The 16822-nt window shown below is 41.4% G+C and overlaps 1 protein-coding gene across 12 annotated transcripts in view; it reads left to right on the top strand.

The window, feature by feature from the left end:
• Positions 1 to 13374, top strand: part of LOC102295774 (zinc finger protein 91-like) — a 55878-nt gene extending 42504 nt beyond the window's left edge. For 5 of the 12 annotated variants that reach the window (XM_042216114.1, XM_042216120.1, XM_042216123.1 and 2 more), the window contains one exon: positions 294 to 4077. In XM_042216114.1, the coding sequence (XP_042072048.1) occupies positions 294 to 866 (573 nt within the window). In that variant the 3' untranslated portion in view covers positions 867 to 4077. Of the gene's footprint in view, positions 1 to 293; positions 4078 to 6675; positions 7126 to 8999; positions 9140 to 10390; positions 10608 to 12370 lie in introns of those variants that run through there. The other 7 variants (XR_006053405.1, XR_006053402.1, XR_006053404.1 and 4 more) reach the window with 7 other exon arrangements.
• The last annotated feature ends 3448 nt before the right edge of the window (positions 13375 to 16822 follow it).

Below are 16822 nucleotides of genomic sequence, written 5' to 3'. Positions count from 1 at the left end.
GGAAAAACGTAAAGTTTTAAAAGCTTCTCCCCTTGCTGTCTATCTAACATTCACACTTGGGAAAGCTTGGGGTTAGTATCTTGTGACATGCAGAGTAGAGCATCCATCGATTTAACCAACAATCTTCACATGAAGTCGTTTACCTACAAATGAAGAGTCATTTTCGCCCAGTACGCTGAGTGTTACAATATGTAATTGGATGTTGGCAGAGCTGATCTTTATTTCAGGCGAGATTCAGGATAAAAATGTTGAAGGAATTCCCTGACTTACACTGTCTTTGTGTCTTTGTTTAGAAGCAGAGCGACACAGATGGATCCAGTTCTCAACCCTGCTGTCACTGTGGTGGTGAGAAAGCATTTCACTGTGACCTTTGTGGAAAAACTTTCAGTCAGCAGTGGTGCCTAACATTACATCAACGTAGACACACTGGAAACAAAATGAACTACTGCAAAGAATGTGGTAGAGGCTTCCCCACACCAAGTACATTAAAAATACATGAGCTTATTCACAGTGGGGTTAAAAAGCACGTCTGTGATCAGTGCGGGTCATCCTTCACCACTGCAGGTCACCTTAAACAGCATAAACGCGTGCACACAGGAGAGAAACCATACAAGTGCAGACACTGTGACAGAAGCTTCTCACAATCAAGTAATCGTAACCTTCATGAACGTAGACACATGGAAGAGAACATCAGCTGTGACCAGTGTGACAAGAGCTTCAGGAGTCTCAGTTCATACTCCGAACACAAACAATCCCACACTGTCCCCACAGTTTTACAGTTACCAATGTGCCAAAACATTCACTTCATTATTTGCTCTGTGCAAACATCAACATCAAGCGGACCTGAAGTCACTGGATCACAATGAATCTGAAGAGACAGAAAGATCCTCTTCTGGTTTCAGGATCAGACTTTAAAAACCTTGAGATCAGGCTCCACAGAGTTCAGGTGGAGTCTCCTGTAAAGAGTGCAGCTGATGTCACACTTGGATCTGATGAGGTAGCTCTGATTTCTGGATTTACAGTGAATAATCCTGAATGGTACATTCAGGAAGATAGAAGTATAGATATCTACATCTAATTCTTGTTTTTCTTTGGTTACCTTTGATATTCCATTTCAAAATGAATGTGTTTTTTCATGTATTTAGTTTTACTATAGTTTATTTCCTGTCCTGTTGATCCACATGTTCTGTAGCTGTTTTCTGTTTGTCGTTTGTGTTGTGAAATCCTGATACTACTAAAGATTTGGTTATATTTGATTAACTCTAACGTTTGTTTTATTAAACACTTATTAAATAGTTTGGTGTAAAAAAATAAAATAAAGAAATTGTCTCACAACAAGTATTTTGAGCCATGATTTCAGGTTCAGATTAACTGTTTTTAATGGCACATGTGGAGTGCCATCAGGGGACACTTGGTTGTTCTCCACTCACACTGAACAGGGTTCCTGCAACTCAGTAAAAAATTATCTTCAATGAAAATAAATTCGTAATTTTCACCCCAGAACTTTGCTGTGGATAGTTAGTTTGCAGAGGGTGTGTTTAAGATACTGAAAGGATAAGTTTACCCTTCCAAACTGTAAACAAACGGTGTGCTTATTAATAACTGAAGTTAGATTACAGGAGGGTAAATTGAGTTTAAGAGTTTTCAGTGTCATTAAGATGGCTCTCCTTTTACCTGACTTATATCCCCATGAAAGCTTTCCATGTAGGGGATGTTGACTGAGGTAATGCAGTCGGACAAGGGAGGATCCAGACAGATACATGACCTCAACCTCTTTAAAGCTTGGCGAGAGGTTCTAGTGAGCCTGGTTAAGGGAACAGATGAGTTGGGGCCGGAGGTGCCAAGTTCTACCATTCCCACCTCCCTCCTTTTTGATAACCAACTCACACAGGACCAGAGGACGAATTGCAACAGTGTTTTGCAGATGTGTTCTCCCCCCTGCCTAACTGTATGACTCATCATCGAGCACCATGCAGTCTGGCGTGATGGTGCATTCACAGCCCTATGTGATGCCTGAACATAAAAGGCAATTGTTCAGAGAGAATTTTCCAAAATGCTGAAAATGGGAGTAATAGAAGAATCGCAACCCCATAGTTGTAGTTGTAGCCTCAGTTGGGCGGCGGGGTGTGTGTGGCAGAGGTGTGGTCTGGCCTGCTGCATTGGTTAGTTAGTTAGTTAGTTAGTTTTGACCTGGACCTCACGGTTCTTTCTGGAGCATAAAGAAATAGGAGTTCAGACAGGTAAGAATGGGCTTGGCATTTAAGGGATTAAAAAAAAAAGTACAATTTTAAATTGGATCCTGTAAGTAAAAGGAAGCAAGAGGGGCCAAAACTGGCCTAATATGCTTTTTCCATTTTGTGCCAGTTAGCAGATGAGCAGCTGCATTTTGGACCAACTGAAGATGATAAAGAGAGCAATGGTTCGAACCAAACTACAGTGAGCTGCAGTAGTCGAGTCTGCAAATAATTGCTGTATGAATAACACGTTCAAAGACATTACAGTTTTTCTGAATTGCTAAAACACTAACTCCCATTGCAAAAACTAAACTGTCAACTAAGAAAACTCTTTCATCAAATCAATCCCACAGTTGCCAAAATCTTAAACACTATTCATCTGGCTAAGACACCATTTGCAAATCTGAATCTCCAATTTACCAAAACTCTAAACACATTCTCAAACACAAAACACATTTAGAAATGTGGTGCACTTGTACCCAGAATGGTGCACACAGGCTACTAACACACTTTCTTCATCATTAACACACTACCACTCAAAATTGAAAAGACATGTTGAAACCTCTTCTTCTGCTTTTGCTAGACTGAATCCACAGGGATGTATTCATGAGGTCTAACCATTGAGTCAAGCTCAAAGATTCTCTGTACACAACAAACTAATTTTAATTCTGTAAATGAAATAGAATCATGTATAAATGTGCTATGTATACAAGTATACTTATAACTAAATCTAATATAAATAAATGGGGGCGATCGCTGCTCAAGAGTTGGGAGTTTACCTTGTAATCGGAAGGTTGCTGGTTCGAGCCCCGGCTCGGACAGTCTCGGTCGTTGCGATGGAGTTCTCCACAGTCATCTTACTGTTGGGCCACACAACAACGAACCTCTAGCAACATTCCGTTGTGTTTTGTGTGCTTTTGCAGCATTTTTCTTTTTGCAGCATTTTTCTTTTTGCAGGCGTTTTTCTTTTTGCAGGCGTTTTTCTTTTTGCAGGCGTTTTTCTTTTTGCAGGTATTTTTTCTTTTTGCAAGTGTTTTCTGAAGTTGCAGTCCATTTGGCCTCTCAGCGCCACCGTATATGTCTGGAGGCTCACATCCGCCAAGGACTGGGTACAAGACTTGGCTATTTTAAAGCCTCCACGTTGTCAATTCTCCATCATTATAACAAAGGTAAGTCAGCTTGAGTACTGCAAGTAAAATGCCTTTGATTTTGCCCGGAACATTCAGATTAGTGCAAACATAAATTCATTCATGAGGGGGAAATTACAGTGAGAACATTTGGAGGCTCTGTTAGATGGATAAAATAGTGAGTTCAGTGCATTGATGTGACATTGGCCTAAAGGATTTAGTCATTCTTTGTGGTTAAAGAAATTGCACTAATTAATTTATATGTATTATGAATAATCCTAATTATACATCTTGCTTCCGTGTTTATGTCCTGCGTAACTTAAAATACATTCTATTTTGGTTTTATACATTGATTAATGACCTGCAGAATCTCTTTATCATGTTAAGTGATTTATAATTCTCACTTAAAGTCGATATTCTTCCTCTTGAAAGTGATTACATCCTTGCATTACATACTTTAGTTTCATTTTTTGCAGTTGGGTTTCTGAAAAAAACAAACAGGCAGACTTAGAATATAACATGCAGCGTTCTATAGATAGAGACATAAAAAGTTTTTTTTTATTACATGCATGTGCTAACTTTCTAAACACTTTGTTACATTTGTTATAAATGGATTTGAAAGTAGATAAAAATTGTGTCAGCCTTGGCTCATTAAATTTCTTGTCTTTAAATTAACTTTGTCTGTGTGTTTCAGGTACTGCACTCTCAAAGACTGAATGAACTACCATAAATAATAATAATAATAATGTGTATGTGTTAGTCCATATTGGGAAATTACTCCTCTGCATTTAACCCATTCACCCAGTGAAGCAGTTGGCAGCCACCAATGCAGCGCCCGGGGAGCAGTGTGTAGGGACGGTACCTTGCTCAGGGGTACCTCAGGGAAAATGCAGATAAGAGTGGACCATCTCTAGTGGAAAGTTACTGAGTCACTGATGTTTAGACTAGAATGAGAGAGCTTCTGTAATATAACTGTTAGGGACACTCCACCATTTTGAGATCCGTGTCAACGTGTCTTGCAGGACGCATCTCCCTTCTAGAAGTATTGTGAAATTAAGTGTTAAATGGTTTACTGAGTAGTGTTTTGTCTTTTATTGGATGCATCTGAGGAATCAGAAGAACTCGGTGAAGTGTTGATATTTAATAATAGATACATAAAAAGATAAATAAAAAAATTACATGTATGTGCTAACGTTCTAAACACTTTGTTACATTTGTGATAAATGAATTTGAAAGTAGATAAAAAACATTTGTGTCAGCCTTGGCTCTATGATTGCCATAATGAATGAATTAAATACACCATTAAATAATTAATTAAATGTGGCAATAATTAATTACATAAATATTTACGACACTTGTAATTAATTATTGACATATTTAATTAATTAATGACACGTTTAATTAATTATTGACACATTTAAATAATTATTGACATATTTAATTAATTATTGACACATTTAATTAATTATTGACACATTTAAATAATTATTTAATGGTGTATTTAATTCATTCATTTTGGCACAGTTGACTCCTTCAGGTCTCACCATGAAATAAATGTATCTGTCAGCCTCACCCATTAAACTCAGGGGGCGGGGTTAACGCTGATCGAGTCAAAACCATTGCTTTGGCCTGGTGGCCATTGTTTTTAGCACACAACAACGGCACGTGGAAGCTAACAGAACTGCACTTTGAAAAACCCAGTTTGTGTGTCTCCAAATACCATTGTAATATTTTTTTAGCCGAGCATGTAGTGGTTTAATCTTCATATGTCTGGTCGGTTTGTCAAGATACAGCCTCTTTACAAAAGTGCTTCGATGATTTCGGAGATGTCTGCCCAGTCTCACGGCAAAGCGTGGGATAGACCCGCTCGCCTCGCAAGCATTCGAGCTTTTATTACCACCGACAAAACGCAGGCACAGCCGACACAGCTGTAGTAACCCCCGCTGACTTCTTTTACTGACGTTACATTTATCGGGGTTTTATTTCCTGATGTTCTTATGTGTCCTACGTGTTTCAGTCGCCAATTCTGAATTATAACTAACATTAAAAACATGTTTAAGGAGGAGAGAGAGAAAATAAATTCGATTAACATCTGATGTTTGGGTTTTTGTTCAGTAATCAGCGTGACCTGTGTATAAACGCATAAAAGAGATAACGTTGGTGTTTCCGTCATGTAGTAACTGCTGGCTTTAACTGTACAAAGGTTGTTCGACACTATGAAACACATACAGACTTCATGATGTTCGGCTAATATTTTTATTGTGAATATTAATCATGAGGGTGAACGGCCCTGTACACCACAGAGTGAAGTCAGCATATCCACGATATCTTCAGCTCTATGAGTTAACACAGTTTCCCAGCTGACTAATCTAACGGCCATCTACGAATATGTCACGGGTCATATCAATATGATTTTACAGAAAATCATCCTTATTACTGCCAACTATTCCAGAGACGTGAAAATCTACACCATAAAGAACAAAAAAATATAGCAGTCTAACGCAACACTGTAACAAAGATGAACCGTCAGTTTGTCACAGATCAAAGTGTGAATGAAAGTGATTGGTTGAACAGGTGTCCGTGATGTGTGTTTTCTGCATTTTCATCAGCATAAGAGACTCAGCAGCAGATTAGAATAACAGTTACACATTTAATAAATCACCAAATGAATACACGATCTAACCTGTTCCGACAATTTGAGTTTGTGTTCTCTCAGCTGCAGACTCGCTGCTGTTTAAATGTTTGAGAGGAAGATTAGATATAATGCAAACATCAAGCTGTGTGCCAGTGATTGAACATGAGCACTTTTGCAAACATGTTCTATGTTGACAACCTGACCAGACATGTGAAGATTACGTTGCGACATTCGCAGCTAAAACACTATTAAAAGTGTAGTTGGTGACAGAAAAACGGGGTATTTTAAAACTACACCACCACCATTGCTGCCTGTGATTTGAAATGCATTCTGGGATACCTGGCTGCCCCAAGTCTACACGAGCAATCGATTATCTTGGATCGACCTGTCTTGACTTACTTTGCACGGCAACCAATCAAATGTTAGAGAAGCTGCATGGCAGCGTTAACCCCGCCCACTTGGTTTGATGGGTGAGGCTGACAGATAAAATTATTTCAAGGAGCGAGATGAAGGGGACCAAAGTGCCAAAATGAATTAAATAAATAAATCATTAAATAATTAATTAATTAAAACTGTCAATAATTATTAAATGTGTTATTAATTAATTAACTACATGTGTCGTAAATATTTATGTAATTAATTATTGCCACATTTAAATATTATTTAATGGTGTATTAAATTAATTCATTTTGGCAGTCCTGGCGTTCCACATTGGCTCATTAAAGTTCTTGTCTTTAGATTAACTTTGTCTGCGTGTAATCGTGATACAGCCACTAACGCTGTGCAACTAAGTCACGTGACCAGAAACCAACAAGTCACGACAGAGCAGGAAGAAGGGGGCGGAGCAAAGTGTTCGTGCAGGAGAGGAGTCGAGCAGAGAGAGCTGCTTTTTCATGAAACGGGAGTAAAGTAGTGAACTTAGAGGAGAGAAACAAACTAAAGTATCGATTATATACCACTACCAACGTCCTGATCGATATCTGCATCGATCTGCCCACCCTTGTCTCCTGGATCGTAGCTGAGATCAGCGTGAACCACGTGGGTCTCTGCTCCCTGATCTGTTTCCTGTGTTTGGAAAGAGTTGCAGCTTCATCGCGGAGTTTCTCTCGGTTTGTGGGCTCATCTAAAGGTAAGCACCGAGCTAACTTTACTGTGAGTTCAGTTCATGTTGAGTTTAGCTCCTGAATGAGGTCTTCTGCTGCTCTCCTCGGTGTCTGTTCACAGTTTATTGTGAACACGTTGAGAGAAGAGTGAGAGAGTGTTTGGAGAAAAACACCAACTAACCATTAGCTCAGCATGCTGGGAGAAGTTGGAGCAGGAAAGTCTTTTCATTGTCCCTGCAGCTGTTTTTCTGCCTGCACCAAACCTCTACAGCCTCGTTTCTATTTGAAGTGATAACAGGAAGTCAGAGCGATCTGCTGCAGTATCAGGGTCACTATAAACTTTATTGTCCAGCTGCTGTGGATGAACACATGAGAGGAAGTGAACTCCTACAAAGTCTCATTTCAATGAGTGTGGCTGCTGTAAAGTGATGCACAGGAAGATGTTAACAAAAACTAATGAAACAGAGATGAAAGTAAACAGTGTTCATATTTGAAAGCAGAATAAAAATATATTGTGGTGGTTAATGTGCAGCTCTTGGTGATTTGGGAGAAGAAGAATGTTTTTATCGTGTTGTGGATTGAATGTTGGATTTTATTTTTATTTGTTGTTTACAGAAAACAGAAGTTTTGTCCACTTGTGGTTTACGATGGAGACTTTGAGTCTGGTCCAGCTGCCTTTTGGGGGTTCTGTCTCTTAAAGAGTATTTACATCTCTCATGTAGGGAGGGAGGACCCATGGAGGGTGCAGACACTGTGAAGTAGTGATGAGGTCCAGGACATGTTTTATAATCACGGGGGTTGCTGAAGGTGTTGAAAGTCTTGGGTGGGGGGTAACAGGTCATTGTTGGTAGAATCCACAGCAGGAGCTGTTCAGGCTGTTGGTGTGCATTGTTGGTGAAGTGGGGTCTTTAGGTTTGTGGTTGGTTCACTTTCTGAGTGTTTTTCAGACAGAAGCAGAGTCGTTAGATGAAAACAGGTTTGGGAAAGTCGGAGGAACTTGGAAAGAAAAGCGTCTGGACTTCTTTAAGTTGCTTGAAGACGTTTCACCTCTCACCCGAGAAGCTTCTTCAGTTCTAAGGTCAGATGGTGGAGATTCTCAGATTTAAACCCTAAAAGGACCCCGTGATGATCCTCTACCTAATCACATGAGCCAAGGTGTGAAAATGGGTGTGGGTCACAATCAGCCAGGTCATTGTGAAACCTGGCCCCACCCTATCATGTGATTTCCTGAGGTCAGATGGCCCAGGATGTGAGTGGGCGTTAAGGCGTCTTATAAAGAAAGTGACTGGACTTCTTGTGTGGCTCGGTGCTGTCCCTGTTAAAGAGCCAAGAGCCTTTCTTTCCACTTCCTCCATGTAAAGTTTGGCTACAATGGGACACACTGGGGAGCTCACAGCACATCCATGTTTGTGTCTGTAGAAACCCTCGTTGTATTTAAAATATGTGGTGGTAAGGCAGAGGTCTAACAGTGTGCAGACCTGATCAGGGTGAAGCTGGTTCTGGTTTTAAGGAGCTGTCTTGATGTAGTCGTTTCCTGACAGTCTCCACTGCCTCGGTTGAAGGTGTACAAGTGAAAAGTGAGACCACATCCAAGGACACTCTGGTTTCATCTGGATCAAGTGTAAGTTTGTGGACCCACAAGTGGAGCTAGGATGGTGATGTGTTTTTGCTGCTACCAATGAGTCTGAGTGGGACTCCTTCTTTGTGTATCTATGGAAGTCCATATATACAGGGTGCAGCATCCACCGGGTAAAGGTGGTGGTATGCAGGGAGCTCAGTGGCTTTTTTGCAGCTGATGACTTTCTTTTTGTAGCTGCTTCTGGGGTTTCACCTTGAAGCTTCATAGGTATTGTTGTCACTGAGTGTAGTAATGTTTATTTGCTCTGCTTCTTCTTGTCAGGGATAAAATACATATCTATACTTTTGTGTCCCAGCTGAGTAACAGGAGGAGAAGAGTCTGGTGGAGCAGCAGAGGAACAGTTTCAGCCATTTGGACTCAGCTCAGCCACTACAGAGGAAACAATGACTTCAACGCAGGAGGTGAGAAAAATATCTCCGTTACTGTTATTGAAACTGTGCACAGCTGGATGTTAACAGCAGCTTTATCTTTTCCATCCTGGGCTCCTCCACACATGCAGAAGCTACATTCACAAACAAAAATCCCCAAAAGTTGACTCTGTTCATTTTGATGTAGCGTTTCCAGTTGCAGATGATCCGTCACCACCAAGTCATTGGTTCAGGTATGTGGATGACACCTGGGTGAAAATCAAACTCAGCACGTACCACATTTCAGGCATCACATTAACTCGGTGCACCGACACATCAAATTCACCAGGGAGGATATGAAAAGTGGCAGGTTAGCCTTCTTAGCCTGTGAGATTTCTATCAGTAATGGGGGACATCTAAAAGCTGATGTTTACCCTAAACCTACGCATACAGATCAGTATTTAAGGTTTGACTCTCATCATCCACTGGAGCATGAACACAGAGCAAACACCATCCCTACTGACACAACGGCCAGGAAGTAGAAGAATATCCCATCAAGAAGCCCCTGAGTAAATGTGGTTATTCTAGCTGGACATTTGTCAAAACTGGGAAGGCGCCTAAAGAAAGTTCCAGCTGATCCAGGTGAGAAGGACAACCGCTGCCTATGTAAAAACTCGTTCTGATCCCATTTGTGTCAGGAGTATCGGAACCGCAGAGACTCGTTTTTTCAAAACATCTTGGTGGCTTTTAAACCCCAAAACACGCTGCTCCAAAAATTGGTCCACCCCAAGGACACAAACAGAGTAAAACAACCTCTGGCTAAGAGGATGGCACAACACAGACGAGCTGCTTCGTCAGGTCAGGACTCTGAAGTCTATTTAAACCTACAGGCAGGACAGGGAGGAACTCTGGTTTGAGTCAAGGAGGCCATTTACGTGAAAAGGGAAAGACCATCTCTGAATCGAGGAGGGGACCTAAGTATTACGCTGAAAAAAACCACAGAAGTTACAAGAAAATATAAAGATCATATTTAATCAGCACACATTGAAACAATAGCATCAGTTGAACTCACAATTTTTCATCAAGTAAAAGATTTTTTTCCCGTGATCAATATTTCTTCAATAATGTCATTTTAATTCCAACTCTCATTGTAGCACATCATTGTAATGTGATAGTATTACCAGAAGGTGGTGGCAACACACCTACGACGTGTTTGTTGACATCTTTGCTTCCACTAATGGAGTTTCAGTTTGTTCCACGACTGCATTTCACTCACTGCCTCTGTTTGTATCTCTGTCAATGCAGGACCAACATGGAGCGAGAAGTCAGCGCTCTCAGGAGGCCGACAAACCTCACAGAAGAACTGGACGGAAAAACTACAGCTGTGATGAGTGTGGGAAGGGTTTTATCCGGGCCGACAGCTTAAAAAGACACAAACTCATCCACAGTGGAGTAAAAGCACACAGCTGTGACTTGTGTGGAACATCTTTTGCCCTGCCTGAAAATTTAAAAACACACCAAGTCATCCACAGTGGAGTTAAAGCACACAGCTGTGACTTGTGTGGAAAATCTTTTAACCTAGCTGGAAACTTAAAAACACATCAACTTACCCACAGTGGAGTTAAAGCACACAGCTGTGAGTTGTGTGGAAAATCTTTTAACCTAGCTGCAAACTTAAAAAGACACCAACTCATCCACAGTGGAGTTAAAGCACACAGCTGTGACTTGTGTGGAAAGTCTTTTAGCCTGGCTGAAAGCTTAAAAACACATCAACTCATCCACAGTGAATTTAAAGCATACTGCTGTGACTTGTGTGGAAAGTCTTTTACCCTGGCTATAAGCTTAAAAAGACACCAACTACCCACTCTGGAATATAAGGCGTACAGCTGTGACATTTGTGGAAAAACATTTCAGCCAGCCAGGCACCGAAATATTCACCTACGGATTCACACTGGAAATGATGTTTACTGCTGTGATCAGTGTGGAAACGCTTTACAACAGACACAGTTAAGCGCCACATGTTTACCCACACTGAAGAAAGACCTTATAAATGTGACCTGTGTGATAAGACTTTTAAGTCTCCACGTCACCTGGAAAAACACCGACACGTCCACACCAGAAAATAACTCTACAATAGGGCTGCCACGATTAGTCGACTAGTCACGATTATGTCGACTATTAAAATCGTCGACGACTAATTTAATAGTCGACGCATCGTTTGAAGCTTTGTAAGATCACAAAGGACGCAGGAATGAGTAGTAGGATTTAAGAGTGTAATAACGGACTGAAACAGAAGATGGCAGCACTGCATGTACAAGGATGCCAGCTGCCGTTAAACCCCGAAGAAGAAGAAGCTGTGTCCCAGAATTCATAGCGCAGCCCAGCGCAGTTGTCAACAATGGCGGCAGCTAGTTAGTTTTAACTTTACTCTTATTATTCTTTCTGGGTCACAAAATAAACGTTTAACATATTTTCAGGCGAGAATGTAGCTGTGTAAACCTCAAATATCTGCTCAGTTTATCAAGACACCACATATTTTCAAAAGCGCTCCGACGTTTTCGGAGACGTCTGTTACCCACTAGCTCGATTAGCTAGGCGGGGGCAAGGCTAACTAGAGCCGTGAGAACACCGGACTCCCGGCAAATCGTTTTCAAACCCACCGCCGTCTTTCGCTAGTCAGGTTAAACATGATATATAAGTCACTTAGATAACTTAAAAATGTTATTGTTTGGCTTTCTTTAGTATTTTATTTGTTCCTGAGTAAATCGGTTTGGCTGAGATTAAAGTTATAGTTTTTGCACAGCTAAAACTGTCAAGCAGACAGCTGATTATCAGAAGTTTGAGACGCTGGAGAATATACCCCGGTGTCCTGTTATATTTTAGAAAGCAAGGAGTTTATTAAACTTCACCGAAACAATCTGCAAATTTCATTAAAAATTAATAAACTACCATCTTGTCTTTATTTTTATTTAGCACAAACACTTAAAGCTGTAAGCTAATGATAGTTATATAAGACCAGATGCTGCTGGTGCAATAAGCTGTATGGTTTATGTTCAATGGATGATGATCTGATTAGTCGACTAATCGCAAAAATAATCGGTGACTAGTCGACTATCAAAATAATCGTTTGTGGCAGCCCTACTCTACAAGTGCAGTTACTGTGAGGTATGTATTTATATTTTATTCCTGAATTTTAGCCTGAGTGTAACAAGTCTGATTAGGCGACGTTCAGGATCAAAATGTTGAAGGACTGACTTACACTGTCTTTGTGTCTTTGTTTTGAAGCAGAGTGACACAGATGGATCCAGTTCTCAACCCTGTCGTCACTGTGGTGGTGGGAAAGAGTTTCACTGTGACCTTTGTGGAAAAACCCTCAGTGATCAAGAGAGACTAATAAGACATCAACGTAGACACACTGGAGACAAAATGAGCTACTGCAAAGAATGTGGGAGAGGTTTCACCACATCAAGTGCATTAAAAAACATGAACTCTGTCATAGTGGGGTCAAAAACCACGTGTGTGACCAGTGTGGGTCAACCTTCATTACTGCAGTGCAGATAACATTAAAGTGCATAAACGCGTCCACACAGGAGACACCATACAAGTGCAGACACTGTGACATAAGCTTCTCGGGTTCAGGTAATCGTAACGTTCATGAACGTACACACATTGAACTTCAGCTGTGACCAGTGTGACAAGAACTTCAGACTCCACACACAAATGATCACAAGCTGTAAATAAATGTGCAAAAACATTCACTTCATTATCTGCTCTGTGCAAACATCATCTGAACTTTACTGTTTTGGAGGGGGCAAACACAGTGTACAGATGACTGTTAACATGTGCTAGTCAGGCACTCTGTTTGGCTGTCGTGGTTTACACTTTACACTCTTTCATCTTCCTTCGTTTCTCACCTGTACCAACCATTGACTCTCATGGTCATTTTCCCCTCTCTCACGCTCACACACAACAGGAGGGGCAGCCCCACACATTCTCCCTGCAACACGGACTGTACGACCCACGAGGCTACATTGTTAAAGGTCTGTGCCTGTAACACTCTGCTCATATTGTCTTCATATTAAATGTTTTTTTTAAATAATAATTTTAAAAAAAAAATCTTCACGTCGATATGCGGGCCCTGAGTTTGAGACCCGTTTTAATCTTTGTTCCCATAGAACATTAGTAGTTGTACTTTTTACTGTATTATAAAAGTTATAGGAATGTGTTTTTACCAAACTAATATTGTATCAAAACTGTCGAGATGTGTGTGTGTGTGTGTGTGTGTGTGTGTGTGTAGAGAGATGGGAAAACAGGTCTAAAGAGCTGGAAAGAAAAGCGTCTGGACTTCTTTAAGTTGCTTGAAGACGTTTCACCTCTCACCCGAGAAGCTTCTTCAGTTCTAAGGTCAGATGGTGGAGATTCTCAGATTTAAACCCTAAAAGGACCCCGTGATGATCCTCTACCTAATCACATGAGCCAAGGTGTGAAAATGGGTGTGGGTCACAATCAGCCAGGTCATTGTGAAACCTGGCCCCACCCTATCATGTGATTTCCTGAGGTCAGATGGCCCAGGATGTGAGTGGGCGTTAAGGCGTCTTATAAAGAAAGTGACTGGACTTCTTGTGTGGCTCGGTGCTGTCCCTGTTAAAGAGCCAAGAGCCTTTCTTTCCACTTCCTCCATGTAAAGTTTGGCTACAATGGGACACACTGGGGAGCTCACAGCACATCCATGTTTGTGTCTGTAGAAACCCTCGTTGTATTTAAAATATGTGGTGGTAAGGCAGAGGTCTAACAGTGTGCAGACCTGATCAGGGTGAAGCTGGTTCTGGTTTTAAGGAGCTGTCTTGATGTAGTTGTTTCCTGACAGTCTCCACTGCCTCGGTTGGAGGTATACAAGTGAAAAGTGAGACCACATCAAAGGACACTCTGGTTTCATCTGGATCAAGTGTAAGTTTGTGGACCTGTTGGTGACTAGGATTGGTGATGTGTTTTATGCTGCTACCAATGAGTCTGAGTGGGACTCCTTCTTTGTGTGTCTATGGAAGTTCATATATACAGGGTGCAGCATCCCCGGGTAAAGGTGGTGGTATGCAGGGAGCTCAGTGGCTTTTTTCAAGTTCTTGTTGCAGCTGATGACTTTCTTTTTGTAGCTGCTTCTGGGGTTTCACCTTGAAGCTTCATAGGTATTGTTGTCACTGAGTGTAGTAATGTTTATTTGCTCTGCTTCTTCTTGTCAGGGATAAAATACATATCTATACTTTTGTGTCCCAGCTGAGTAACAGGAGGAGAAGAGTCTGGTGGAGCAGCAGAGGAACAGTTTCAGCCATTTGGACTCAGCTCAGCCACTACAGAGGAAACAATGACTTCAACACAGGAGGTGAGAAAAGTATCTCAGTTACTGTTATTGAAACTGTGTGCACAGCTGGATGTTAACAGCAGCTTTATCTTTTCCATCCTGGGCTCCTCCACACATACAGAAGCTACATTCACAAACAAAAACCCCAAAAGTTGACTCTGTTCATTTTGATGAGCGTTCAGTTGCAGATGATCCGTCACCACCAAGCCATTGGTTCAGGTATGTGGATGACACCTGGGTGAAAATCAAATCTCAGGACGTACCACATTTCACGGATCACATTAACTCGGTGGACCGACACATCAAATTCACCAGGGAGGATATGAAAAGTGGCAGGTTAGCCTTCTTAGACTGTGAGATTTCCATCAGTAATGGGGGACATCTAAAAGCTGATGTACCGTAAACCTACACATACGATCAGTATTTAAGGTTTGACTCTCATCATCCACTGGAGCATAACACAGAGCAAACACCATCCCCACTGACACAGGGCCAGGGAAGCAGAAGAACAGTCACATCAAGAAGGCCCTGAGTAAATGTGGTTATCCCTAGCTGGACATTTGTCAAAGCTGGGAAGGCGCCAAAAGAAAGCTCCAGCCGATCCAGGAGAGAAGGACAACCGCTGCCGTGAAAACCTCGTTAGTGATCCCTATTGTGTCAGGAGTATCGGAAGCAGTGAGACTCAGTTTTTTCAAAACATCTTGGTGGCTTTTAAACCCCAAAACACGCTGCTCCAAAAATTGGTCCACCCCAAGGACACAAACAGAGTAAAACAACCTCTGGCTAAGCGGATGGCACAACACAGACGAGCTGCTTCGTCAGGTCAGGACTCTGAAGTCTATTTAAACCTACAGGCAGGACAGGGAGGAACTCTGGTTTGAGTCAAGGAGGCCATTTACGTGAAAAGGGAAAGACCATCTCTGAATCGAGGAGGGGACCTAAGTATTACGCTGAAAAAAACCACAGAAGTTACAAGAAAATATAAAGATCATATTTAATCAGCACACATTGAAACAATAGCATCAGTTGAACTCACAATTTTTCATCAAGTAAAAGATTTTTTTCCCGTGATCAATATTTCTTCAATAATGTCATTTTAATTCCAACTCTCATTGTAGCACATCATTGTAATGTGATAGTATTACCAGAAGGTGGTGGTAACACACCTACGACGTGTTTGTTGACATCTTTGATTCCACTAATGGAGTTTCAGTTTGTTCCACGACTGCATTTCACTCACTGCCTCTGTTTGTATCTCTGTCACTGCAGGACCAACATGGAGCGAGAAGTCAGCGCTCTCAGGAGGCCGACAAACCTCACAGAAGAACTGGACGGAAAAACTACAGCTGTGATGAGTGTGGGAAGGGTTTTATCCGGGCCGACAGCTTAAAAAGACACAAACTCATCCACAGTGGAGTAAAAGCACACAGCTGTGATTGTGTGGAACATCTTTTGCCCTGCCTGAAAATTTAAAAACACACCAAGTCATCCACAGTGGAGTTAAAGCACACAGCTGTGACTTGTGTGGAAAATCTTTTACCCGCTGGAAACTTAAAAACACATCAACTCATCCACAGTGGAGTTAAAGCACACAGCTGTGACTTGTGTGGAAAAGTCTTTTTACCCTGGACACTTAAAAAGAACACCAACTCATCCACAGTGGAGTTAAAGCACACAGCTGTGACTTGTGTGGAAAGTCTTTTACCCTGGCTGGAAGCTTAAAAACACACCAACTCATCCCACAGTGGAGTTAAAGATACTGTGACTTGTGTGGAAAGTCTTTTACCCGGCTAAACTTAAAAAGACACAACTCACCCACTCTGGAAATAAGGCGTACAGCTGTGACATTTGTGGAAAAATTTCAGCCAGCAGGCACCGAAATATTCACCTACGGATTCACACTGGAAATGATGTTTACTGCTGTGATCAGTGTGGAAACTGCTTTACAACAGATGCACAGTTAAGCCCACATGTTTACCCACACTGAAGAAAGACCTTATAAATGTGACCTGTGTGATAAGACTTTTAAGTCTCCACGTCACCTGGAAAAACACCGACACGTCCACACCAGAAAATAACTCTACAATAGGGCTGCCACGATTAGTCGACTAGTCACGATTATGTCGACTATTAAAATCGTCGACGACTAATTTAATAGTCGACGCATCGTTTGAAGCTTTGTAAGATCACAAAGGACGCAGGAATGAGTAGTAGGATTTAAGAGTGTAATAACGGACTGAAACAGAAGATGGCAGCACTGCATGTACAAGGATGCCAGCTGCCGTTAAACCCCGAAGAAGAAGAAGCTGTGTCCCAGAATTCATAGCGCAGCCCAGCGCAGTTGTCAACAATGGCGGCAGCTAGTTAGTTTTAACTTTACT

This window comes from Haplochromis burtoni, unplaced genomic scaffold (genome assembly GCF_018398535.1).
Source record: "Haplochromis burtoni strain Fernald_Lab_line unplaced genomic scaffold, NCSU_Asbu1 Contig_926, whole genome shotgun sequence".
Taxonomy (NCBI): Eukaryota; Metazoa; Chordata; class Actinopteri; order Cichliformes; family Cichlidae; genus Haplochromis; species Haplochromis burtoni.
The sequence above is the reverse complement of the archived record's forward strand: the minus strand, read 5'-3'. Positions and strand labels throughout refer to the sequence as shown.